A 27,349-nucleotide genomic window follows, 5' to 3' on the forward strand; every position below is an offset into this window, starting at 1 on the left:
GAGAGTACACGCAAGGCTGTACCTGTAACTCCAGGCATACAACTTGTTGAAGCAACAGCGCCTGCAACACCTGAAAATTATTCTGAAGTGAAAATGCATGGTCGTTATCCCCCACTGAATATATAGAACTGCCTAGATTCGATGCATCTCCAAATTCAGTTTGCAGAGTAAGTTTCGGGTTTTGATTCTGTCGAAAAATAAATGATTATAAAGTGGTAAAAGTAATTTACTACAAGCAAGAAAAGAATGATTTTGTTGGTGGTGCACTAGAGGCTATTGTGCTTAGTACTAAAATTCCTACATGGAGAAATATTGGCAAAATTAGTTATGATCATACAGGTGCAACATCATAATCATCAGTGGATGGAAAACTTCATTTAGAAACACTAATTAGCTAACACTAACAATGATCATAACCATAATTTGTTTCAAATGAGATTAGCTAACAAGCAGGATTAGTGAAGAGTGATCATTGCTAAGCAAAATTTGCAGAAATAATTAGAAGCTAATGAACTCAATTTACATTACTAGTATTCAGTAAGCACATTTTGTGATATCAAATTACAGATATAGTCACATCTTCTTCTTCAAAACTTCCTATTTCAGGATTGAGCAACTTTCACAGCAAAAGTTTATTACATGTTAGCAGTGATCAGAACTTTGAATATAAATTTATACAACACACTCATTAACAAACAACTAATAATGATCACACTATGAATAATAGGATAACCATATTATCATTATATATATGTCAACTTTGAATATGAATTTACATTGACAGTAAAATACTAATTAACAAACTACTAACAATCATAGATAACACAGTATGAATAATAGCATAATCATAAGCTGTGTCAAATGATTAAAACTCTACATAACAAAAACTGGTCTAGGAAGTATAAAAGCAATAAATGTCCCTAATTAGCATCATAAAGCGGCAGTTCAAAATCCATCAGCTCCAAAAATTTCCCACTGAAGTTAAGATCTTCCAATCCCTCAAAAAATCCATCCAAATTCTCCTCACCTCCCTCTTTTACTTCAGTGTTCGGCTCTGCAAAGTTAGACGGCGGAAGCGGCTCAGAAGTGAGCAATTCATCAAGACGTCCCCAGTCCAATGCAATATGATCATCAGCAGTCACCACCTCAGAATTGACACCGTCATTCAAATATACTCCACCCTCATCTTCATAATTTGTACGTTCAATCCTGCATCCTTTGTCTTCATCAGTTAGAGTCGCAACAGCCTCTCCATTGTGTTGTTCAATCCGGCATCGTTTCTCTCCACTCTCAAGTACCGCAGCCTCCTGCTTTCTTTTCTCTGTGTGTTTTCTGCCAGGTTTGAGTTCACAAATCACAAAATCCCAGCCCCTTCCCTCCACACTGTATTCCGTCATGATCCAACAGCGGTCTTGGTCGGGTCTCGATTTGTTCCAATAGCTGAAACTCTTCTTGTAGCCTACTAAATCAGAAACATGAATGGGTGATTTGTCACCGGAAGTCGCACCGTGCCATCCTCCGCCTCCAGAACCAAACTTGCGATCAATGTTGGTGCCGGTGCCCCTCGTAGCTTTCTTCTTTAGCTTGGTATGGAAGAAAAGACGTTCAAGATTATTCTTCTGCTCTCCACCGAATCTTTCCCAAATTTGCCAAGGCTCTTCTTCACCGTAGAAATTGCAGAATGGAACAGGAAACTGGCTAATGTGGTACGCAGAGTCTTTTTGGTTGTTGATGTGGAGAAGATAGAAGCCCACAAGTTCTTGATCAGTAGGGTTAAATATAAATCCAGGCAACATGTTTCTCAAAGCCTAGCAGTACGTAGCACAAGTTCTTGATGAGTAGGGTTCTTGATGAGTAAGGTTCTTGATGAGTAGGGTTCTTGATGGGTAGGGTTCTTGAAGAGTAGTAGGGTTCTTGATGAGTAAATATAATTCTGATGGGTAGCGTGATGTGTGTTTATATAAGAGTAGTGATCCTCATCCTAATGCAACCCTACTGAAGTGAAATTTCTACTTACTTGCTACAAAAGCAATATTTCCTCTTCAGGATTCCTAGAATTTGCAAATTACCCAAATTCTCCAAACACGTGCCTCTTTTTATTTACTAATTTGTAATTCAATAAAATCAAATTATTTTAATGCATGTCATTTTATTTATAACATTTTAGAGAAATTTACTAAATCTGCCATCTTTTCTGAAATACTTCCCTTTTTGCCATTTTAATTTTTTTGGACTCTTACATTTTGTACCCGATTTTATTATGCAGGTTTTACATTTTTTTGTTTTAGTTTATTATACTCACCACATTTTCTCTTTTCCAATATCTTCTTCTTCTTCTTCCCCGTCGTGCTTCTAGGGGCACCGGCACTGTCTCGTCTACTATGAAGGAATGCTGTTTCTGATACTGATTTAAGTGATGGGAATTGGTAGCATAAATAATACGCAGAAAAGGAAAAAAAAGAAAAACTAATGCTAGAGGTTGAAGATGATAGTGGATAAAATACAAGTTTGGTTCAAACGAGCTAAACTGTTACTTTTATCCTTTAAAGATGTACAATTTCATGTAAAAAAATACAGTTTTGATCCTAAAAATCTATAGGAGCTACATAATAGATGAAATAATAGTAAAAATGTAAACACACTCTATAAATCATAACTCAATACTCTAACATGTTTAAATTCATATTTAATTAACAAGGACATAGAATAGATGGGTAGTCAAATTCGTATTTCTTCCATTCTAAAGTGTATTATCATGTAAAATAATACATACTATGAACATACATAAAATTGATTAACATACATCAACTGGAAGATAATAAAATAGTTGTAAAGTCTATGTTCTAAATAAAGATAAATAAATAAAAAATAAAAGGGACATAAATGATAAATAAATATTTTTTGTTAATATATAACTGCATATTTTTTTTACTTTTCTAAATTTTAAAAGATATAAAAGTTTTGGTTTTTTACGATAATAATTAAAATAAACAACTATAATAAAAAAATAAATAAAAATTTATATGAAAAAATTGTACTATTTTGAATAAGTAATTATACCAAAAATATGTAATTATTTAATATAGATATAATATGAAAAAACAGAAATTCAAAATTATATATTAAAACAGAGAATTTCCAATTAAATTTCTTTTTGATAGATTTTTACAAGTTCTCTTCCACAGCTGATATAAGTAGCAATCCTCCACAGTTTTTTGTATATGTATTCTTTCTTTTAAATTTTATGTTTCATCATTGTTTATCTTTATTTTTTATATAATATATTTTATATTTATTTTGCGTTCGTTTTTTATTTTTAATACAAATTCATCATTTATTTTCGTTTATTGACTATATTGTTTATCTTCGGTTAATTTTTTTTATCATTTGCATTATAAATAGAAACCTAAAATATATTTAATAGTGTTAGGGCAATTAAAATGCTATTATAGAGTATTATAGTCTTTTTTTGTTTAGTTTGCCTATATAGAGGTCCCTTATGTTATTTTAAGGTTTAAAACTTTTATTGTTAGTCTCTATTTATTTGTATCTTATTATTCTATTTAATAAATGGTTTCAGATTCTTCCATTAATGTTAGCATGATATCAAAGCCAATTTTTCTCTCTTGCCGTTAGTTTAATCTCGTCCACAATTTCGCGGATCCTACATGGTATCAGAGTCTTGTCCATTCACACAATTGATTTTAAAATGGAATGTAACATGTTATCATAGTCTTGTCCATTCACACAATTTGAATTTGCCCCGACCCACTTGAGATGCGTGAGAGGGGATTGGTTGCTCGGCCCGGACACGCTACGCATGAGGGGGAGTGTTGAAGTGGGAAACCCATATTATTTGTGTGGGAATGGACATGTGTTTAAATATTGGTTGGACACCTACACTTAACATCAATTCTTTATTTTTTTGGTTTTATTTTTAATGCATACACACATCTCTTTTAGAGAATATTTATATTTAGTTTAATCTATTTAAAGTTCTAAATATATTTTTGAGTTTTGCATCAAATTTGTTTTTTTATTCATTAGTTACGCTTTCAAAAGACATTAGGTAGAAGATATTATATTAGTGAGAGGAGATATAAAGATGATGATGTTGAGAAAAAATATTTTGGTGACAGTATGTTGTTGATAAGAAGGGATCTAATAATGACGCAAAGTATATGAAAAAAATTATTGTCATATATTGAATAAGCAATTGAAGAGCAACCAAAAATCAACTGAAATAAAAGTTAAATATCAGGTGGCAGATAATTATATTTTTTTAAAATTACAAAATGATGCATCTCTGTCAATTTACTATAAGCCATAAAGATTGATATAAATTGCATAAACATTTGTCGGATAAAAATTATAATGTACGTTGCGTATCTTTAGTGGTTGTTTTTAGTAATATTTAAGTATAAGCAATAAAAGTATAATTCCAATGCATATCCATATTTTTTTTACTTTTTTTCAAGAACTATTTATACTCTATACCATAATAAGGTAAAATATTTAAAAACAAATTACTTTATTTTTTTCTTTACAAGAGTGTTTTTCATAATTCCAACTATACCACTTTATCTCTTCTATTAGAAAATATATTTTCTCTTTTTTTTTCATCTTCTACACTTAAACCCTAATTTTATTTTCTCTCTTCCTCCATTAACATCCACCATCACTAACATCAATCTTCATCTTATAAAATCACCACCACAATCTACTTTCTTTTTCCTCCACTCGCTGCCGCCCCCGCTTCTCCGCTCGCCGCCACTGCCGCTGCTACAATCGCCGCCGTTGTGCCTACCCTCACGATCTGTCGTTGTTCCCCCTGCACTCCTCATGCCGCCGTTCGTGTTTATTTTTTAAAATCAGATATCTAATGTTATGAAATCATATTTGTACTAGGTCGATGCCTGCGCGTTGCGCGGAGATTTAATAGTTTGACAATTTTTTAATAATTAATTTTTTAAAATTTTAAAATTTATTTTATAAAAAAATATTTTATTATTTTTTATTTGAGTCTTATTTAGTTTAGTAGTTGAATGAGTTAATGGGAGATATTCTTTAAAGCTAAATTTTTAATTATATTTGTAATAAAATATCTTGATTGGTTTTAAAAATTGTTTATGTTATTCAACTTATTAATATAATAAAATTTTATAATTTATTAAAATAATATAGTTAAATTTATGATTAGATTTAATATAACTCTTCATATTCAATAACTATAAGGATTATATTATTATAATAAAGCTCTTTAAATTTTATTATTTAATTTAATTTCAAATAAATTATATTTTATGATTAATGAATTTGAGGAGGTTTTTTTTTAAATATGAAAAGTTTATAGATTTTTAAAAAGTTTTTAAAAATTAATATAATTTAAGATAAAATTTATAGATTAATTTTTTAGTTTTTATGATTAATGAATTTGAAAAGAGTTTTTTTATTAATGCTTATAAGTTATGTTAATTTAAACTTTATTTAATTTAATTTTTAAATATATTTATTTCACTTTTAATAAAATGAATAATATCTCTTTAAATTACAAAGCCATAAAATTAATGAAGTTATGAAATATGGAATAAAATTTATAAAATTTTAAAATAAAATTTATAAAATTTTAAAATAAAATTTATAGATTTTAAAATAAAATATATAGATTTTAATTTTTTTATAATTAATAAATTTGAAGAAGATATTTTTTTAATTAATATTTATAAGTTATAAAATGTGAAAAGTATCATCATATATTTTTATGATAAATGAATTTAAAGATTTTTTCATTGATGTTTATAGGTTATGGAATGTGAAAAATATTATCATATATTTTTATGATAAATGATTTTAAAGACTTTTTTATTAATGTTTATAGGTTATAGAATTTGAAAAGTTTTATTATATTATTAATTTTTATCAATTATAAAATGCTTTTAGAAATACGAAGAAGATAATTGAAAAGAAAGCTACGTGTTAGAATTTTAATATGTCACTTGGCAAGTTTTTTTAATTCTTCTAAATAGCTTAAGATTATAATATAGTATGATATGATGTTTAGATATAGGATTTCTATGTCTAGATCTAAAATTTTGTTCTTGTTGTATATATAGATCTAGAATTTATTGTATATGCTTCGTGCTTTGAATTTTAAAATTCTAACACTTGATTATCAATTGTATTTTCCATTCGTTTCCAAATTTTTAGTTTGTTTTTAGATTTCCAGTTCGTCTTCATCCTCATCTCTTTCGTTTTTCAGATCTGGAATTTTTATTTTTAGATCTTATTTAAAAATAACATATATAATTCGTATTATATACGGATTATAACAGAATATATACAAATTATATGTATATTATATACCAAACAAATATAAAAACTGGAAAATTTAAAATTTTATATAAAAATCGTTTTTCTGTAAATATATTTTAAGAATTTGTATTTTTGTAAATATTTTTTATATTTCTGTTAAGAAAAAATGGATGTAGTATTTTTGTAAATATTTTCACTTTTTCCGGTATTTATAAAAAAATCTCTTTTTTCAAAGGTAAAGTAACTACTGTTAATATATATTTTTCAAATAAACAAACAACCACTTGAAAAATTCGGGGTTCGAACCCCAACCTCGTGCGACAATAAAGGACTTGGCCATTAGGCCAAGCCTTCATGTGCCACTTTTTACCGTTTCTTTAATATTCTTCATGAGCGCTGAACTCTTTGTTATCATCCTTGACATAATAACTAGCATTGAAATATGACACCTAATGTTATCTCACTACAATAAATTATGTATATGTCAACAAATACTTTTGCAGCTAATTTTGTTTTGCTACTATAAAACATTTTGCAGCATTAATTTTAAAAGTTGTTGCCATTAGTTAAGTTATAGCAGCATTTTACAGCAAATTTTGTTACCAATTACTTAAAGCAACGTTTTATTAGCAGCAACATGCCATAATTTTTTTTTGCTATATGTTAATGGTAACAATTTTAACACTATTAGCAGCAAAAATGTTTGCTGCTAATTTTAGTATTTTTTTAGTGTCTAATTGATATCCTTGTGCCTCTACCATCACAATCACATCTAAAAACATTGGATGCAGATCTATCAAACTCTTCTCGATCTCTTTGATGGTGTCGGCCTGATCTTGTATCTCTACTACTATCAGTAGCTCGTTGGTAGTTCTTTAGTAGTTTGTTTATTACTTTTTAATAGCTCGTTATTAGTTTTTCAGTAGCTCGTTAGTAGCTTTTAATACTTAGAATCTTTTTTGTATTAGTATAGTGATATTGAAATAAATTTTAGTAGATCTTTGAATAGAATAACAACATGTATTTTTCAAAAAGTATTTAATTTAAATAACAAAATTTCATAAATATAAGAACATGAAGAAAAAATATTATTCATTATTAATCTAAAAATAAAAAAAGATATAATACTTTTTTTGCGTATTTACATAGTTGATAGCAAAATGAAAGAGAAAACAAACCAACAAAATTAAAATTAAAAATATAAAATCTAAAATTCATATAATATCATCGGTCGCATTTTTTTTCTCATCCTAATCTTCTTCTAATTTTCTTTGCATTTATTCATCGACGGAACTTCGATATTTCTTAACGCCTTGTACCCTTCCATTGATTTTATATAACAATACAATCAAATACAAATGCTTATTCATAAAAGTCCAATATAAATAATAGAAGATATCTTCCTCCATTTGATGAAACACTCGGTAAATGCATCAATAAATACACGACAATGAAAAAAATATATTATAAACAAATTAAACCTCAAAAAGTAAATTCCAGCATTCACAATGATATCAATTGGCAAAAAATTCAATGATCTTATAAATTATCATAACAAAACAAGGCGTGTACAAATTGTAGGATATAAATCACTCAAAACGTGACAAAGACAAAATGGCTTGGAGCAGAAATTGCCCATCCTCAAAATGGGTAACCTAATAAAACTTAAAAGTGAAAAAAAAAATGATAAAAATTAGATTACATTTGAAGCATTTCTTATTTAAACTAGATGGTTTCGATTTCTTTGTCATTTCTTATTTAAACTTATCTTTCTAATGCAATGCAATCGATGTAGTGTGTTGCACCAAATATTTGAAGCATCCACTAAAATAGCTTATAAAATAAAAAGGAAATCAACAAATGAAAATCACGAGTTTAAATTGAATATTAATTATTCACTGGGATAATAGAAGCAAACATGGGCAATTTTAATTGAATTTTAATCTAGAAAGAACAGGAAAAAACCTAATTGATTACAACTCTAATTCAGAAGTATTGTTGTCACTGCTTCATACGAAGAATAAAAACCTAATTAGATAAAACTCAAATTTAGAGTATTGTTGCTACTGCTTCAGTGATGTCTTTGGTTTTGTTGTAGTTATAAGGTGAAACGACGTCGTTCTGGATGGTGGTGGATGCTGCAGCAGGATTGCATATCTGTGATTGATGATAATTAGAGAAAATATGAGAAGCTCCTGAAATCATTTCATAAGGAAGAGAAGGAGGAAAAAAGACGATAAGGAGAAATACAATTTTGAAAAGAGAAAGTTAAAAAGTAGGTACGCTTGTAAATGAAAACTTCAAAGAGAGATTTTTGCAAAGAAAAGATAAAGAGAAAATTAGAAAAAATACTCTATTTTTTAAAATAATATGATTTCTACCTCTATAAGGAAAATATCAAGAAAATATCTCGACTTTTTAAGACAATTATTAAATTTTCACTTTAAGACATGTTTATATTATAATTATTATTATTTTACTCTAATTAAATTTCTTGTACTCTAATCTAGGGGTGAGCAAAATTTCGAACTAACCGATCAAACCGACCGAACCGATGATTTCCGGTCGGTTTGGTTCGTTGTTAAACTTCTATTCGGTCGGTTCGGTTATAAAAATAAAAAAATTTAGTTTTCGGTTTTCGGTTCGGTTTTCAATTAAATTTTTATGCTATAACCGAACCGACCGATTAAATGAAACAATTTGCTTTACATTTACTAATACACAGCGTTTCACTCTTTCTAAATTTTAAGGTTTTATTCCTCAAGGCATAACACCATTTTTCTTAACCTAGCAAACTCCTTACACTGCAGCCGTCACCCATTTCCCTTCCTATTTCAAATCTTCCAATCCTCATTTCTCTTTTCATTCATAAATGGAAATCGACGATGATATAATCTCTGATTCACCAAGCTATCAACAAATTCTCAATCACCTAATGGAGACCGAAGAAGAGAATGAATTGATTCAACCAGCCAGTTTTTTTTCCTTTGTTTAATGGTTATAAATTTGAATTAATTTTGGTTATTAAACTAATTAAGAAAACTAACTTCATCTTTAATTATTTTGAACGATTTATTGATTTTTGAAAAAAATAATTTTAATTTTTGATAATCATAATACGAAATCGATTACTGACCTTTTTATTCATCCATGTTAGGTTAGTTTCTATAGCAAAAAATTTTCTTATGATGTTTTATTTATCTAGGTATAAGCATTGTCATTTGATGAGCAATAAAAGTTAACATTATATGAGCAGTAACAGTTAACATTATATGATCAGCAACAATTAACAACTTGATTTTGATTTTTATAAGAACTGACATTTGATATTTATTCTGTTTTTTAATTTAATTTACAGATATTAAATGAGAAAGAAGCACAACCTCAAGAACAAAAGGTGATCACTAAAAAGAGAGCTACAAGTACGAGGCCAAGATCCATAGTTTGGGATCATTTTGATATCATCTCAGTCGGGGGAGAGAAAAAATCCAAGTGCAAACATTGTGGCAAAGAGTATTTTTGTGATGCAAAGAAAAATGGTACGTCTTCATTACAACACCATATAACTGTTTGTTTGAAACTCCCCGCTAGGTTAGAAGCAAGACAAAAGCTACTGAATTTGCAACCTTTGAAGAATGAAACTGAAAATAATGTAGGATGTCTTACTACTTGGAAATTCGATCAAAAAGCTATAAGAAAAGCCATATCTTATATGATTGTTGTCGATGAACTCCCGTTTAAGTTTGTGGAAAGGGAAGGGTTTAAGCATTTACTTTCAATAGCTTGTCCGAGATTTAAGATGCCATCTAGATTTACTGTTTCTCGTGATTGCTATGATCTTTATTTGGATGAAAAGAAAAAAATACAGAAATTGTTGAAAAATATAGGACAAAAGGTTTGTTTGACTACGGACACGTGGACTTCTATACAAAGAATTAACTATATGTGTCTCACTATTCATTTTATTGATAATGAATGAAGTTTGCATAAAAAAAATATTAACTTTTGTCCGGTTTCTAGTCACAAAAGTGCGGATATTGGATTTGAAATAGAAAATTGTTTGAAAGAGTGGGGAATTGAGAATGAGAATGTTTTCACCATTACTATGGATAATGCAAGTTCAAATGATACTGCAATAAAATTCTTGAAAGAACAATTTGTTGATTCAAAAAATTGCATTCTTAAGTGTGAATATCTTCATATGAGATGCATTGCCCATATCATTAATTTAGTTGTTAATGATGGATTGAAAGAAATTGGTGAGTCGGTCAAAAAAATTAGGTTGGCGGTGCGATTCATTAGACAATCTCCGGCTAGGTTGAAAAGATTTAAAGAATGTGTGGCAAGTGAAAAAATCCAAAGTAAGAGTTTGTTGTGTCTAGATGTGCCTACAAGGTGGAACTCAACCTACCTTATGTTACATGCGGCTCAAAAGTTTGAAAAAGCTTTCAGTAGGTTCAACACCTTAGACCCGTCTTTTAGTCTTGATCTTGCAAGTGAGGGGGGCTGCCCTCTAAAGATGATTGGAGAAATGTTAGAAGAATGACAACTTTTCTAGAGCATTTTTATCAACTTACTTTGAGAATTTCGGGGACTTTGTATGTTACCTCCAATTGTTTTTTTCATGAAATTTACATGGTTTATCGTCTTTTAAAAGAGTGGATCAAGAGTGGTGATTTTGAATTGAACAATATGGCAATACAAATGAAGGTAAAATATGACAAGTATTGGGGGGATCCAATGAAGATGAATCATTTAATTTATATTGCGGTTATTCTTGATCCTCGATATAAGTTAGAGTGGATGCAATCATGGGTAGCTAATATGTATGATAGTGATGTGGGTGTACGGATGGGAAGGAAGTTGCATGATGTTTTACTTTCTTTATATAATGAGTACAAAAAAATCAATTTCCCTTCTCAATGTGATCAAATGGAGGTGTCCTTAACCAATCAAGTAAGTGAAGTGGATCCTAGTGATACTACTTCAATGGTGAAAGCAATGGTGGAATCGGAATATAAGAAATATAAGAATGAAAAAAAAGGTGGGCATAGTAGAACGGAGTTGGATAGGTATCTTAATGAGGAAACCGAAGATGAGGATCCCAAGTTTGATATATTAAAGTGGTGGAAATTGAACAATCTTAGATTTCCTATTCTCTCTCAAATTGTAGGTTGTTGCTGCTACTTTTGTAGGCTGCTGCTGCTTCTTTTGTTGGAAGCTTATGCTGCTATTTTTGGAGGTCCTCGTTGCTGCTGCTTTTATTTTGGATTAGTTGAGAATGACATTTTGTTAAGTATTTTGGTTGTTTTGGTTAAGTATTTTGAATCATTCTCTTGGATATAATTGGTGATATTAGGCTCGTTTTGGAGGCTGCATTCCAGCTATTATTGGTGCTTTTGATGTATTACCATAATTATGAATGATTGTATGGACAATTGGAATTCAAAAATTAGAATGTTAATTTTTCTCTCTGGGTTGTATACTTATATCTTGTTACTAATTTTATTTTTATACATTATGTTTTCATTATAATGCTTTATCATGATATATTGTCATTAGCAGTTGAGTATTTTTTTTTAAGACATAGCTGCTGAATTGTTCAGTTATATATTATGGAGTAATTGCTATTTATGTAGGCTTTAATTAAAAAAAGTCATAAAAGTCCATAAAAAGCCCATTTAACCGAACCGACCAAACCGACCAAAAAAATTTCGGTCGAAAATGAAGCGGTTAATGTTGTATGTTTGGTCGGTTCGGTTATAAAATAAACTATTGTCGGTTTGATCGGTTTGTCAATAATCGGTTCGGTTTTAACCGAACCGACCAAATGCTCACCCCTACTCTAATCATATAACCATCTGCCACTTTTTTATTTTTTTTCTCTCTTTCTCTCTTTCTTCTTCTTCTTTTCCTTTTTCTTCTCTGTTCGTCATTTTTGTGTTCTTTATTTCTTCTATATTTTTACTTTTTTTTTCTTCATCGTTCCTTCATCACTCCTTCGTTGCTCCGCCATCGTTTCGTCGTCATTCCACCATTTTTTCATGTTTGATTTTAGCGATTTTTTTCTTAATTCATGGTGATTAATACGATTTATGTTAACTTTCTGATCTAAATAAATTACTCTTTGATTTTTTTTTTCAATTTTAGATCTAAAAATCTGCATGAAAAACGATTTTATAATGAAATTACGATTTTCTGCATAAAAAACAATTTTCTGCAAACAAAACAGCAACTGATTATCATATGAGTATCAATGCATTATCATCACATTATCATAACACTGCAAAAAAATAAATTTTTTTATAAAAAAAAAAGCCTCTGATTTTCATATGAGTATCATTGTATTATCATGTAGTTCTCATAACATTGCGGGAAAACAAATTCTGCATAAATAATATTTGATTATCATTTCGTTATCATAATATAATCATATATCGTTATCATAACATTATCATCTTGATACCATATACTCCCTCCGTCCCGTTTAAGAAGGGACAAATGAGTTTTGCACAAAGATTAATAAAATAAGACAATATTTTATTTTGTCATGTCTACCCCTATTTATTAGTGTAGTTTCTCCTAATAATAGTATAGATTTATTGTAAATTGAGTTGCATTTAATACATATTGAAATAACTAAAGGGATAAAAGTGGAAGTTCAACATAAATTGGCACAGAAAACACGATATGGCCTTATTAGATGGGACAAATAAAAATGGGATATGTCCCTTCTTAAACGGGACGGAGGGAGTAATATTTATGATTATGTTATGATAAAACAGTATCTGATTATTATGTCAGTATTATCATGTTGTTATCATAACACTGCAATAAGATAACTAGATGATAATAAAATATGATAAGGTTATGATAATTGGATAATAACGTACGCAAAAATATAATTATAGAAGGATTTATGATAATCAGATGATAACGGTGGTAAAATTATAAATATTTTTAAACTCATAGTAAAAACATAAATCTGAAAAAAAACGTGAGGTATTTTCTGTAACTTTTCCGTATTGAGGTAAAATGTGCAAATATTTTCATTTTTGGAGTGAATACTTAAATTTCCCAATGATAAATGAGCGTACAAGATATAATTGGGTTTTTTTGCACAATTCCCCTAAAAAGGGTCTTATCTAATATTTTTAGCTCAACTTTTTTGTTTTGGCAGTAATCTCTTAATAAAATAAAAAAAATTCACAATTCCCTCGTAACCCAAATTAAATTAGAAAATAGAACAGATAGGACAATTATAACCTTCTACCACAAAAAATAGGAAAGAGATTCTTTCTAAACAAACAACCAATGTTTTTAAAACCGGACCGGAACGGGAACCGGCTTCATCGAGGGTTCATGGTTCGACCGGTTCAACCGGTTTGACTCGGATTTTTAAATATTGATAATTATTAATTATTTAATTAAAAAATATAACACATAAGTAAAAAAATAATAAAAAATTTGAATAAAAATAATTATTAAATTTTACTATATCATAAATAATATTATAATTCTCAGATTTAATATAATCTCTTAAAGTGAAAAGGGGTATATATTTTTTTTACACAGTTTGACAGTGAAGAAACAAATTTTTTTGATGTAAAATCTATTTGAATTAAAATTGAAGTGCATTAATAAGCTTCTATAAAGATAAAAATCTATGACATGACATTATAAATTGAAAAATCTGACAAGTGTCAGTTCTTAATGCTTTTCTCTTTGCTTTTTGTTTTTCTATTCCTTTAGGAAGGTAGGCTTTGCCAACTCAGCATGGGTATTAATTTTCAGCCACCACTTTTCTTTAAACCTCCTGCGAAAAGTAAAGTTTCAGAAACCGGAGTTGTCCGTTTTTCTGGTTAGACCGGATTTTTCCGGTTTAATCCGATTTTCATCCGATTTTTTGTATTTCGATTTTTAGTGTCTAACCGGATCGGAAAGCTAGCCGGTTCCCGGCTAACCCGGTCCGACCGGCCAGTCCGGTCCGGTTTTAACAACATTGCAAACAACCAAAATTTAATCCATCTTCAACCTCCATCATATTCCCGTCATTAAAATAATTCAGCTTTGCTTCTTCTTCACTCTTTGTGCTTTTGATTCACGGCCATTGCTTAGAATGAAACTAATTACAATGGGTTGCGTTGCAATTGAAGTTATTATAAAACTGCTTTCAAACGAATATGCAGCGAATGATAGCGATTCAGTAACAATCGTCATCTTCAATCGGCTGCCACCGCTGCGGCGGTCGGAATAACAATGGTATGTTATGTGTTTGTAATCTTCATTATTTTTGTCTTCTCATGAGCTTTTAGCCTGATGTTATTTCGCAGAAAATCTCAGTTTTTGAATTATGAAAAGTTAGCAGATATTATAATTCGCTGGTATTTACAGCTTGACTATGACGTCCTTATCAATTACATGGAAAGACCTGCCTTCCATCCAAGGACCAAAGGATGGAAGGAAGTTACGTCTTAATTTCTTTACTATTTCCATAGCTTTGTGTGTTGTTTTTTTCCTTTAATTTAAACAAAAATAAATCTTTACTTCTTCACCTAATTGACTATGTTGTTGTTATTGTTCATAGCCATATTTTAGACAATCTGTGTATGGAATTTATTGTATAGATTTTTGAGAATGTGATATATTTTATTTTTGGAATTTTATTGATTTTTAGGTTTCTTTCACACTCTGAAGTGCCACATTTGATTTTGCAACAATAATAGAAAATCCGAAAATCAATTATACAACAAGTCAAATATAACCATACTCACATTTGATTTCAATTTTAATTTATAAGTATTTGGTGATACTTTACTTGCACAAGAATATTGATCTATTTCCATCTGATTTGTTAAATTGAGTTCTAAATTTTTGTTTTCAGGAAAGTTAAATCGGAAATAACTAAGAAAAAGAAAACCAGTAGAAGGAAGAAAAAGGGATCTATAGTGAGATAATTTGCTGGTCTCTGTTCCCTTATAGCATTCGTGTTTGCTCAAATATGTATATATAATCTGTCTACAATTTAGCCTGTAGTATCTTAAGACATGCATATGGCGTCGTCACATGCTATGATGAAATGCTTTTTTTTGCTTTTTTAGCAGGAATCTTTTGAGAGTAGTACTGTTTATGTATCATCAATTTTATGGACGTGCTTATTATTTTTATTAGTAGCTCCAAAAATCACCTAAAATTCAGTATGTAGTGTTATTTCAGGTTCACATACGGTTCATATTAAGTTACTTTTCAATTTTATAAACTGCCAATTCCACTTCACTTAAAAATATTTATTCAATTTATAACATACTATATCTCAAAATTCTCTCTATATAAAATATCAGATACGATTATAACGAGCAGTAAGATAAATTTTGTAAAAAATTGAATTAAGGTAGTTCAGTTGATATAGGTTCACATCAGGTTGATTTTCGGTTTTATAGACTATCAAATACATTTTACTTAAAAGAGATGTTCAATTTCTGTATATAAAATGTCATTTAAGATTGTAAATAGCATCAAGGCAAATTTTATTAAAAATTGAATTAAACTAGTTCAGTTGATATAAGTTCACATCAGGTTGATTTTCGGTTTTATAGACTATCAGATACATTTCACTTAAAAGAGATATTCAATTTGTGTATATAAAATGTCATTTAAAATTGTAAAGATCAGCAAGACATATTGATTAAAAATTAAATTAAAATAGTTTAATTGATATAGGTTCACATCAGGTTCACATCAGGTTGATTTTCGGTTTTATAGACTATCAAATACATTTCAATTAAAAGAGTTATTCAATTCTTATAATTGACTATATCTTAAAATTCTCTATATAAAATATCATATAAGATTATAAAGAGCAGTAAGATAAATGTTATAATAAAATAAATTAAGATAGTTCAGTTGATATAGGTTCATATCAGGTTCACATTAGGTTAAGTTTTAGTTTTATAGACTATCAGACACATCTCACTTAAAATAGATGTTCAATTTGTATTTAAATATATATATATATATAGAGTTTACACTGAATTAAATCTTAATTAATTTATTTTAAATATATATTAAATCTACATTAAATTTAAACCATACTAGAAATTTGTTATGTATGTTTTAATTGATCTTGCTCTTCTTAACTTCAGTTACATAATGTGTAACCAACTAATACCATAATGCTGCAGTGAATGAGGTGTTGCAGAACCAAATTTCTTAACTCCCCGATATGAAGCATTATTTGGACCGAATCAAATACAATATTCAACTCTTTTCAATCTATTATAATAAAACTTTAACATATGAATAAATTATGAAGAATATGGTAATGGATATACAATCGATATGCACCATAAAAATAGAAAAATTAAACAAAGGTTAACATAAACAAGAAAATTCTAAACTATTAGAACTTTAAAGCATCAAAGCAGAAAAGAAAATTTGTACAGATCAAGAGTAGCATCCTCGTCTTCTCCTTGAGTAGAGACAGTGACTTCTTTGAGCTTGTCAATAAGAGCGACTTGAGTACTAGCGTCTTCATCCTATGCGTTTTTTTAAAAGAGAAGATAAAAGGAGGTAAGGGATGCATGTTGGAAGATCATCATCGCCACCGACAGTTCGACCACCGACCGGCAATCGACGGTCAGACCACCATTGATCTACTCATCAATTGATGTATTTTTTGGTATGATATATATTATTATATATTAAAATTAAATTTGTGCCTCTCCTCAATTTTGGAGCTGGCTTCGTCACTGACTACACAGCAAACTACTTAAGACAGATTTCATTAATGTCAATTGCTAACTTCGGCTCAGATAATATATATCAAGTATAAATAACCAAAAATTATAAAACAGTGGCAACAAATAATCAAGTTCCACATAGTTTACAACCTAAAGCATTACACCTTAAATGTAGAATATCCATCATAGCCATTTAGCATATTAAGATAAATCAGGCTCAAATTTTGCGTGTATATCAAGCATAAATTACCAAAGATCATAAAAAGATAGCAACAAACAATCAAGTGCCTCACAATTTACAGCCTAAAGCATTCTTATTTAGATAGACAAGCATTTTAATAGCCATTATCATACTAATACTAAGACAGAGAAATCAGAACAAGTTAAATACAAACTTCAAACCAACAATGATATCACAATGTCTAAGTATGCCAGCATTTTATTATTATTATCAAAAGGAAAATAGAGATTAAGTAAAAGGCATCATATTAGGAGCAAACAACTTCCATCAAATTATAATCAAAATAAATAGTCATTAAGTAAATGAAAACGATTAAACAATTGTAGCCTTATATACAAACTATTAATCATTTGATTTCTTAAAACCCTGAAAAGAAACATAAAAACAATTAAAATGTTTCAGTAATGTAAAGGAAGATAAATAGAAAAACAAAATATAAATAATGACGATGCATATAATTTTTTAATGTTTCAATTTTAGAATTTAAATAAAAATAAAACCAAAAGATAAACAATTGTGTCATATATTTTTATTTTAGATTTTTTTATATTTAATAATATGAAAAATAAATAAACAGAGTAAACAGAAAATAAACAAAAGATAAACATTGACATTCTATTAAATATATTTTAGGTTTCTATTTATAATGTAAACGATAAAAAATTAACCGAAGATAAACAATATTGTCAATAAACAAAGATAAATGATGAATTTGTATTAAAAATAAAAAACGAACGCAAAATAAACGTTCAATATATTATATAAAAAAAAAAGATAAACAATGATGAAATATAAAATTTAAAAGAAAGAATACATTTATAAAAAGAACTATGGAGGAATGCTACTTATATCAGCTATGCAAGAGAACTTGTAGAAATCTTACAAAAAGAAATTAAATTGAAAATTCTCAATTTTAATATCTAATTTTAAATTTCTGTTTTTCATGTTATTTGTATATTAAATAACTACATATTTTTAATATAATTACTTATTATAAATAGTACAATTTTTTCTTAGAAATTTTTATTTATTTTTTATTATTGTTATTTATTTTAATTATTGTCGTAAAAAACCAAAACCTTATGTCTTTTATAATTTAGAAAAGTAAAAAAAATATGTAGTTATATATTAACAAAAAATATTTATTTATCGTCTATCTTCCGTTGATGTATGTTAATCAATCTTATGCATGTTAACAGTATGTATTATTTTACATGATAATACAGTTTAGAATGGAAGAAATACGAATTTGACTACCCATCTATTCTATATCCTTGTTAATTAAATATGAATTTAAACATGTTAGAGTATTGAGTTATAATTTATAGAGTGTGTTTAAAGAAATTAAAAATTTATCAAATTAATTTTAAAAAAATTAAACCGATGAATTTCAATCAGTTGCATTCGTAGGGGTGAGCAAAAACCGGGTCGAACCGAAAAACCGGGTCAAACCGAACCGAAATTAATACTGGAGCGGTTAATATGGAGTATTTGGAGTGGTTTGGTTTGAGATATAAAAATATAACGGTTTGCGGAGTTGGTTTGGTTTTTGCCTTCGGTGACCGAACCGAACCGAAAAAACCGAATGAAAAACGACGTCGTTTTACTTATTTTTAACCTAGACTATATAAGTAATTTTATCCCCCCATTAACCCTAATTCAGACTCCTCTCCTTTCATTTCTCAGCGCCTCTTACCCTCTCTCTAAAAACCCTATCTGAAACGCTCCCACCTCTCTCTAGAAATCCTATCTGAAACGCTCCCCTCATTTCATTTTCACTCGTTTTTTCTCTAATAGAATCTTTCCTCCATGGTTGTCTGCCATCAATTCGTAGTTTAACCTCCTCTCTTACTCACTTCCAGTGAGATGAAGCCTTATTTATCTTCTACATGCTAAGTTTTTGATGGTAGATCATGGTGTTTCGTGAAAAAATACACAAATCTTAAGGTAATAGAAGTTTTTATTTGTTTTTCTTTATCTGGATTGTTTTTTTTTTCATAAAACTAACTCTTCTCTTTTGATTTTGTGTATATTCTTGCAGATTCAGTTAGTTTATATTACAAGACTCGATTTTAAGGTAAAACTCATCTCTGTTACTGAAATATATGTGGCTTTTTTGGCTTTCTGTTTGTTTCAATCCCTAATTTTCTGGGTTTTTGTTTGTTTGTTTCATGAAACATGTATCATGTATGGGCTGAAGGCTTTGGTGGAAGCTTTGTGAGTGTTTCTGTGATAGGTAAAATCGATCTCTGTTTCGAACTCTAATTTTCTGGGTTTTTGTTTGTTTGATTTGTGCTTTGAAAACCTAATTTTATGGGTTTCTGTTTGTTTGTTTCATGGAATATCTATGGGCTAAAGGATTTGGTGGAAGCTCTGAAACTTTAATAGAAAGGTAATGTTTCTATTGCCATCTGAAATTATTTTTTTTTGTTAATTTTGTGTTGTTAACTGAGCTAACTAATCCTTTCTTTTCTGTTGATGTAATGATGTAGATGGACCCTGACCCTGTCCCTGTCCCTGACCCTAGAAATGGGCAAGAAGAAGCCATTGCTGGTCAACTTCCTGTTGTCCAAGGAATTGCCCCAGATGACCAACTTCCTGTGGAAGCAAATACAAACACAGACCCTAAGCCAGTGGAAGCAAATACTAGAAAGCGAAAGGAAGTCCACCAAAGATCAGTGGTATGGGACCATTTCAATGCTATTAAAGATGCTGACGGGGTAATCATACAAGCTAAGTGTTCCTACTGTGCCCGTATATACAATTGTCATGCTAAGAAAAATGGCACATCCACTTTGAGAGGTCACTTGCTTAGATGCACTAAACACCCACACACTTTAGAAACTAGGCAAGCATTGTTGTCCTTGCAGCCTGTTGTGAATGTGGGTCTAGTCCCAAATAGTGGTCCTGCTATGTGTAATGTTGCTAATTGGAAGTTTGATCAGGAAGCTATTAGGAAAGCTGTGTCTTACATGATTGTTGTTGATGAATTGCCTCTGAAATTTGTTGAGAAACAGGGCTTTAAAAGGTTGATGAGTATAGCTTGTCCTAAGTTTAAAATGCCATCTAGATGGACTGTAAATAGAGATTGTTTTGCCATGTTTGTACAAGAGAAGCTAAAATTGAAACAGTTTATGAAAACAAATACTCAAAGAGTGAGTCTAACTAGTGATGCATGGACTTCTAATCAAAGAATTAACTATATGTGTATCACTGCCCATTTCATAGACAATGACTGGAAGCTCCATAAAAAAATAATTTCTTTTGTTCCTTGTTCAAGACATAAGGGTGAATACTTGTCAAAAACTTTAGAGTCATGTTTGAATGAGTGGGGTCTTAAGAATATCTTTACTGTGACTCTTGATAATGCTGAAAACAACACTGCTGCCATGAGTTTTTTCATGAAAAAAATGTTGAGTTGGGGTACTACTCCTGCTAGATGTAAATATGCCCATATGAGATGCATTGCTCATATCCTTAACCTTGTTGTGTCTGATGGTTTAAAAGAGTCTGGGGCTTCTTTTGAAAAGGTTAGAGGGGCTGTTAGGTACATAAAAAACTCACCTCTAAGGTTAAGTAAGTTTAATGCATGTAAGAAGTCAATTGAGATTGATTGTAAACGTTCTTTGTGCTTAGATGTCCCTACTAGATGGAATTCAACTTATCTCATGTTGAATACTGCTTGTATGTATCAGAGAGTTTTTGAGGAGTATGAGGAAACAGAGTCTAGCTTTAAGAATGATTTGGGTGAGAATGTTCCTAGTTCTAGTGATTGGGAAAGTGTTAGGGAGCTATGTGGTATGTTAGAGTGTTTTTATAAGATGACATTGAGAATCTCTGGCTCTCTCTATGTCACTTCTAACAATCACTTAAATGAAATTTCTGATTTGTGTACAATCCTGCAAGACTGGATGGGGTCTACTGATGTAGGATTGAGGTCTATGGGCACTAAAATGAAACAAAAATTTGATAAATACTGGGGTGATCCATCTGTAATGAACAAATTGATATTCTTTGCAAATATCTTAGATCCTAGGGATAGAGTTGTGTATTTGGAGTATACCTTGACTCACATGTATGGTGCTCATGAAGGGAAGTTTCTGTACTCTTTTCTGATGGATGATTTGCATGAACTATTCAATGATTATGAATGCCAATATAAGAAAGAAAAGTCTGGTGGTGGCCAGACTAGTGTGCCATCTGAATCTGTTGGCCATTTGTCCCAAGCAAATTCTGTGTTGAAAGAGAGGTACCTACAGCAAATGATGGAGACTGGTGGAGTGGGAGGAACAAAGAAAACTGAGTTGGATATCTACCTAAGTGAGGGAGTAGTTGGAAATGAAGAGAATTTTGACATTCTCAGATGGTGGAAGCTAAACTCAGAGAGGTTTCCTATCCTCTCTAGAATGGCTCGTGATGTTCTTGCTGTACCAGTCTCCAATGTTGCTTCTGAGTCAGCATTTAGCACGGGTGGAAGAGTGCTTGATGATTTTAGGAGTAGTTTGACTCCTGCACTTGTGGAAGCCCTTATCTGCACTCAGGATTGGCTAAAAGATCCAACTCAACCTGTTTCTGTTGAGGAGTCTTTGGATGAGTTGGAACAATTTGAAGAAGGTAATCTTTTGTCCTTCTTCTGTTTTATTTTATTTACTTTATACTTTGATTATTTACTTTCTACTAACTCTTTACTTTCATTTCTTTGCAGGTTTACAAGAACCTGCCAATGCTAACACTAATGAAGCTAATCCTATAGTTTGTCTTTGTCTTTGCTTGATTTACTTGATCCTTGCTTGCTTTTTATGACTTGCTGGAAGCCCTTGTTTGCTTATTTGATGGACTTATTTGACCTAGTTGCCTTTCTGTCCTATTTGAAATATATGATAATGATAAGTTAGCATAGACATTTAAGAGATATTGTTCACATGTTCAATATATTGCTGGCTTTGATTTGATTTCTGTCTTTATGCTTAATAATGGCCATGATGATGCTTCCACCATCCAAGTGTGGATACAGATGACTATATATGATGAGGCACTTAACTTGTGCCACCATTTTATGGTCTTTGTGTTTGTGCTTGACATATATATAATCTGAGCCTTTGAAGCATTTGACATTTTGTAGTTCTTATTTTGATGTCTCTTATGTCTTGTGCTAATTTATCATTAAACATTAGGCTATGATGAAAGCTTCCAGTTAAAGTCTGAAATTAGTTTGATCATTAACTGTGTGACATACATTGTTACCTTTTAAGAGTGTTGAACTATTTTGACTTGAAACATTTGAAGTCTGAGCCCATTTTGTTATATTTTAACACAAATGTATATGTAATTACAATTTCTGAATTGCAGTGTCTAATTTTCTTGTTTAATCTGTTTTGCAGGTTTGACTTGTAAAGATTTTTTTGAAGCAGCTTTATGTAGAGGCAGATTTTTGAAGCAGCTGTATAAAGGCTTATTTTTGTAGCTGATTTTTTGTAAAAGGTTTACATACCTTACTATTTTTTGGGTTAATTTTTTGTTAAGCCTTATATTTGTAATTTTTTTGTAAAGCTAAACACTTAGCAAATGTTTGCCCTGCCTTTTAAATGCAGGCTGTGAATTTTTGAGTTCAGGGTTTAAATTTGTAACTCTGGATCTTTGGTTGTAATTTTGTAAACAAAATTATATTTTTGTATGTTAAATTTTTAAATTTCAAATTTGGTGGAAAATTTGGTTTAATGACCCGGATCGAACGGTTAAAACCGAAATTTCGGTGCTCCAAACCGATAAAACCGTTGACCGAATGTGGTGGTTTGGTTTTAGTTATTTAGGAATGGTTTGGTTCGGTTTTGGCAAGTTCAACTCCACACCGAACCGAACCGAACCGTGCACACCCCTATGCATTCGTTTTTATTTAAATATCCGCTTTTACTAAAAAAAGTTAGCATATATTTTATTTTATTGTTTTTACATTTTTAAATATTATTTTTAATATATGTTTCATCTATTATGTAGCTTCTATAGATTTTTAGGATCAAAACCGTATTTTTTTTACATGAAATACATCTTTAAAGGATAAAAGTAACAGTTTAGCTCGTTTGAACCAAACCTGTATTTTATCCACTATCATCTTCAACCTCTAGCATTAGTTTTTCTTTTTTTTCCTTTTCTGCATATTATTTATGCTACCAATTCCCATCACTTAAATCAGTATCAGAAACAACATTCCTTCATAGTAGACGAGACAGTGCCGGTGCCCCTAGAAGCACGACGGGGAAGAAGAAGATATTGGAAAAGAGAAAATGTGGTGAGTATAATAAACTAAAACAAAAAAATGTAAAACCTGCATAATAAAATCGGGTACAAAATGTAAGAGTCCAAAAAAATTAAAATGGCAAAAAGGGAAGTATTTCAGAAAAGATGGCAGATTTAGTAAATTTCTCTAAAATGTTATAAATAAAATGACATGCATTAAAATAATTTGATTTTATTGAATTACAAATTAGTAAATAAAAAGAGGCACGTGTTTGGAGAATTTGGGTAATTTGCAAATTCTAGGAATCCTGAAGAGGAAATATTGCTTTTGTAGCAAGTAAGTAGAAATTTCACTTCAGTAGGGTTGCATTAGGATGAGGATCACTACTCTTATATAAACACACATCACGCTACCCATCAGAATTATATTTACTCATCAAGAACCCTACTCATCAAGAACCCTACTCTTCAAGAACCCTACTCTTCAAGAACCCTACCCATCAAGAACCCTACTCATCAAGAACCTTACTCATCAAGAACCCTACTCATCAAGAACTTGTGCTACGTACTGCTAGGCTTTGAGAAACATGTTGCCTGGATTTATATTTAACCCTACTGATCAAGAACTTGTGGGCTTCTATCTTCTCCACATCAACAACCAAAAAGACTCTGCGTACCACATTAGCCAGTTTCCTGTTCCATTCTGCAATTTCTACGGTGAAGAAGAGCCTTGGCAAATTTGGGAAAGATTCGGTGGAGAGCAGAAGAATAATCTTGAACGTCTTTTCTTCCACACCAAGCTAAAGAAGAAGGCTACGAGGGGCACCGGCACCAACATTGATCGCAAGTTTGGTTCTGGAGGCGGAGGATGGCACGGTGCGACTTCCGGTGAGAAATCACCCATTCATGTTTCTGATTTAGTAGGCTACAAGAAGAGTTTCAGTTATTGGAACAAATCGAGACCCGACCAAGACCGCTGTTGGATCATGACGGAATACAGTGTGGAGGGAAGGGGCTGGGATTTTGTGATTTGTGAACTCAAACCTGGCAGAAAACAGACAGAGAAAAGAAAGCAGGAGGCTGCAGTACTTGAGAGTGGAGACAAACGATGCCGGATTGAACAACACAATGGAGAGGCTGTTGCGACTCTAACTGATGAAGACAAAGGATGCAGGATTGAAGCTGAGGGTGGAGTTTATTTGCAAGAGGGTGGAGTACATGCAAATTATTATGATGATAAGGGGTTAGCTCCACGTGGAAGCAATGAAGAATTTGCAGTTGAAGATGTACTCTCATCTTTCTGGGATTATCTGCATGACGGTCACAATTCTGAGGTGGTGACTGGTGCTTATGACGCTTCTTCTGAGCCGTTGCCGCCTTCTTCGGAGCTGCTTACAATATAATTTCATTTAATTAGTCATCTGTTGGGCTGCAATTTGATTTCATAATTAAAATCTGCGTACTCAATTTAATCTGCTTACTCCATACATTTATATATCTCAAAGTTCAGAGTGCTTTATTATGAAGTCTTGCTGTAAAAGAGGTTTTACTTGATCTTCAAGTTAAGCTGTGGTTTTTATCCCAAACATATTTTAAAGACTTGTGCAGTTATGATCCTAATAACAAATGTATTCATTATAAATCTCATATAATGAAGTCTTTCTGTCAAACATTGGTTTTATTGCAAATGTTTGATGAAGGGATCAAATTATAATTATTTTTTCTGTTTTCAACTCTTAGCTTTGTTCAAATGTAAGAAACTTTTCTCTGCTAAATGTGATGTTTGTGTATGGTTCTATGAACTTGTGGTTTGGTAAATTGTGGACTTAACTCAAAACAATTCAAGTCACACAACAAAAAAATCACCAAATTATGAGACTCGAGCCGTATAATCAATATAAATTTTTATAACTGAACCGAAACAGAATTCTATTGAAATCGAACCATAACCAAACTAAAATAGTATTTCGGTTCGGTCAGTTATTTTGATTAGCCGAATAACTGAAATTTTATTATAATTAATCATTTTAAAAAAATAAACTTATTTATTTTGATTTTAATTTGTAATTAATATGCAACCTCAGCAGAATTTAATATCCTAAACAATTACAAAAATAACTTAAATTTTATAAAAAAACAAATTACAAAAATAACATTATGCAAATATATAATTTGGTTAATTTAGTCCGTTAGGCCAATTTGGAAATTTTCTACCAAAAATTAAATCAAACCAATTTAACCAAAAAATTAAAAATTGTTAACCATAGCTGAACAAAACTAACCAGAAACCGATATAAATTAAAATTTCAATTTGGTCCGAGAATTTTTCTCGAATAGTGCATATAGTTTAAACTCCAAAAACATCAAGTTTCTAAAGTTCTCTCCCTCAACTCTTTTATTAGGGTAATATTTATATGATTATAATAGAAAGAGAGAATAAAATGTGTTGGTGTTAGCTAATTAGTGTTACCAAATGCTTGATGAATGGATCAAATTATAATACAAGATAGTCATGAATTCAATAATTTTCGTGTAACATTAGTTATAACAAAAGCAACACCAACCACATCCAAGAATTTTCTCATTTCTAAACTGATAATCAGAAGGTTATAAGACAGGAGGGAAAATCAGGTGATGCATAAAGAGAATGCATCAAAACAAAATCATATATGTAATGTAATCCCTATGCTAAGCAAAGAAATAAAATGTATTGACATTAATGTTTAATCTTCTTTCTTCTCTTTCAGACCAACTTCAACGTACCATGATTTCCATGCATCCACATAATGTCCGAAAAGGTCGCTTAAGACTGCCACACCATTCAATCAAATCATCGCACATTAGTTGCTGCAATATGAGTACCAAATGCATTATGCAGGTTTTTGCATGACTAGGGGTGTGCATTATGTTCAAACTGAACGAAACAGAATTATGCTACCTTGCGAAAACTAGTAATTTCTATAATTTCAAATTGAATCAAACCAAATTTATCGGTTGGGTCGGTTGTTCAATTTTTGCACACCCGTATGCATCACATTTATATTATAGATCTAGAGCAATACCTTGATTGTGATACCGAGGATAGTAAGTAGAAGCGAGGCTCTCCAAGTCCTGAATCCGGTTTACACCTTTATTTCCAGAGTTACTTGCTATAGGCGTTTCCTTAGGAGTAAAAGGTCCAAACTGAAAACTCTTTGAGCTATGTTTTGTGGGCTGTTTCAATCTGTTCTCTTCACAATCACCAACCGAATTCTGAAATCTATCATGAACTGAAACATTATCATTCGGATTCGAGTTCCAACCAATGGAAGATTCCGTCTTGTTTCTCTTTATGTTAGTGTAACTTGTAATGTCAGTACCAAAAACCCTCTTCTTTGACTCCATTGAAGCTGCTGAGCCATTGTTTCCTCTCCATCCCAACCACCTAAAAGCCGGTTTCCTGTTATCAGGGTGATGCGTCTGCACGTGATTCAACCAAAGCAGAGTTTGAAATTGATAAAGAAACTATTATCAGTATTCTTTAACTCATTAAGAAAATGATTTGAACCTATGTTGCTCGGAAACTCAACGAGTCCTTCCTTTCGGACTTCTTGTTTTTATTTTTGAAAACACTTATGAAACTCTGAAACTTTCTATTTTTAACATATCGTTTTTTGTTTCTGTGCAACAAAGTTTTAATTGCTCAAATGCATACCTTCTCAATTAGATTCATGGAAGAAAAAACATTTGCAATGTCATATAGTCGTCTAACTTTTGCTGCACAATGATGATAAAAAAGAGTCAATGTGAGTCATTCAACCTTAACATTAATTTGGTACAATGC

At 30.7% G+C, this 27,349-nt stretch overlaps 5 protein-coding genes across 5 annotated transcripts in view; 3 read left to right on the plus strand and 2 right to left on the minus strand.

Moving 5' to 3' along the window:
- Positions 1 to 920: 920 nt before the first annotated feature.
- Positions 921 to 1,796, minus strand: LOC126672244 (NAC domain-containing protein 105-like). Its single transcript, XM_050366193.1, has one exon. It carries the CDS (start codon positions 1,794 to 1,796, stop codon positions 921 to 923), a length of 876 nt encoding a protein of 291 aa, XP_050222150.1.
- Positions 1,797 to 9,184: 7,388 nt separating this feature from the next.
- Positions 9,185 to 10,858, plus strand: LOC126672245 (zinc finger BED domain-containing protein RICESLEEPER 2-like). Its single transcript, XM_050366194.1, has 3 exons — positions 9,185 to 9,301; positions 9,671 to 10,185; positions 10,294 to 10,858. The coding sequence occupies exons 1-3, from the start codon at positions 9,185 to 9,187 to the stop codon at positions 10,856 to 10,858; spliced, it is 1,197 nt and encodes a 398-aa protein (XP_050222151.1).
- A 10,340-nt stretch (positions 10,859 to 21,198) lies between these two features.
- LOC130015357 (zinc finger BED domain-containing protein RICESLEEPER 2-like) lies at positions 21,199 to 22,140 on the plus strand. The gene is made up of 2 exons (XM_056105311.1): positions 21,199 to 21,906; positions 21,998 to 22,140. Exons 1-2 carry the CDS (start codon positions 21,204 to 21,206, stop codon positions 22,093 to 22,095), a joined length of 801 nt encoding a protein of 266 aa, XP_055961286.1. The 5' UTR covers positions 21,199 to 21,203; the 3' UTR covers positions 22,096 to 22,140.
- Positions 22,141 to 24,113: 1,973 nt separating this feature from the next.
- Positions 24,114 to 24,929, plus strand: LOC126672248 (NAC domain-containing protein 105-like). Its single transcript, XM_050366196.1, has one exon. The coding sequence runs from the start codon at positions 24,114 to 24,116 to the stop codon at positions 24,927 to 24,929; it is 816 nt and encodes a 271-aa protein (XP_050222153.1).
- Positions 24,930 to 26,039: 1,110 nt separating this feature from the next.
- Positions 26,040 to 27,349, minus strand: part of LOC126671176 (E2F transcription factor-like E2FF) — a 3,415-nt gene continuing 2,105 nt past the window's right edge. Inside the window, exons 9-11 of the mRNA XM_050364903.2 lie at positions 27,221 to 27,282; positions 26,589 to 26,985; positions 26,040 to 26,335 (exon numbers count right to left, since the gene is read on the minus strand). Coding sequence (XP_050220860.1) covers positions 26,250 to 26,335; positions 26,589 to 26,985; positions 27,221 to 27,282 — 545 coding nt within the window. The 3' untranslated portion in view covers positions 26,040 to 26,249. The remainder of the gene's footprint in view (positions 26,336 to 26,588; positions 26,986 to 27,220; positions 27,283 to 27,349) is intronic.

Source organism: Mercurialis annua, linkage group LG3 (assembly GCF_937616625.2).
Source record: "Mercurialis annua linkage group LG3, ddMerAnnu1.2, whole genome shotgun sequence".
In the NCBI taxonomy this organism is placed as follows: domain Eukaryota; kingdom Viridiplantae; phylum Streptophyta; class Magnoliopsida; order Malpighiales; family Euphorbiaceae; genus Mercurialis; species Mercurialis annua.

Bases quoted from the DNA above. Each gene is read 5' to 3' on its own strand.
- LOC126672244 (XM_050366193.1), bottom strand. From the start codon at position 1,796: ATGTTGCCTGGATTTATATTTAACCCTACTGATCAAGAACTTGTGGGC.
- LOC130015357 (XM_056105311.1), top strand. From the start codon at position 21,204: ATGGGGTCTACTGATGTAGGATTGAGGTCTATGGGCACTAAAATGAAA. The intron at 21,907-21,997 runs GTAATCTTTTGT...ATTTCTTTGCAG, and splicing joins GTTGGAACAATTTGAAGAAG to GTTTACAAGAACCTGCCAAT.
- LOC126672248 (XM_050366196.1), top strand. From the start codon at position 24,114: ATGTTGCCTGGATTTATATTTAACCCTACTGATCAAGAACTTGTGGGC.
- LOC126672245 (XM_050366194.1), top strand. From the start codon at position 9,185: ATGGAAATCGACGATGATATAATCTCTGATTCACCAAGCTATCAACAA. The intron at 9,302-9,670 runs GTTTAATGGTTA...TTTAATTTACAG, and splicing joins CAGCCAGTTTTTTTTCCTTT to ATATTAAATGAGAAAGAAGC. The intron at 10,186-10,293 runs GTTGAAAAATAT...TAATGAATGAAG, and splicing joins AAGAAAAAAATACAGAAATT to TTTGCATAAAAAAAATATTA.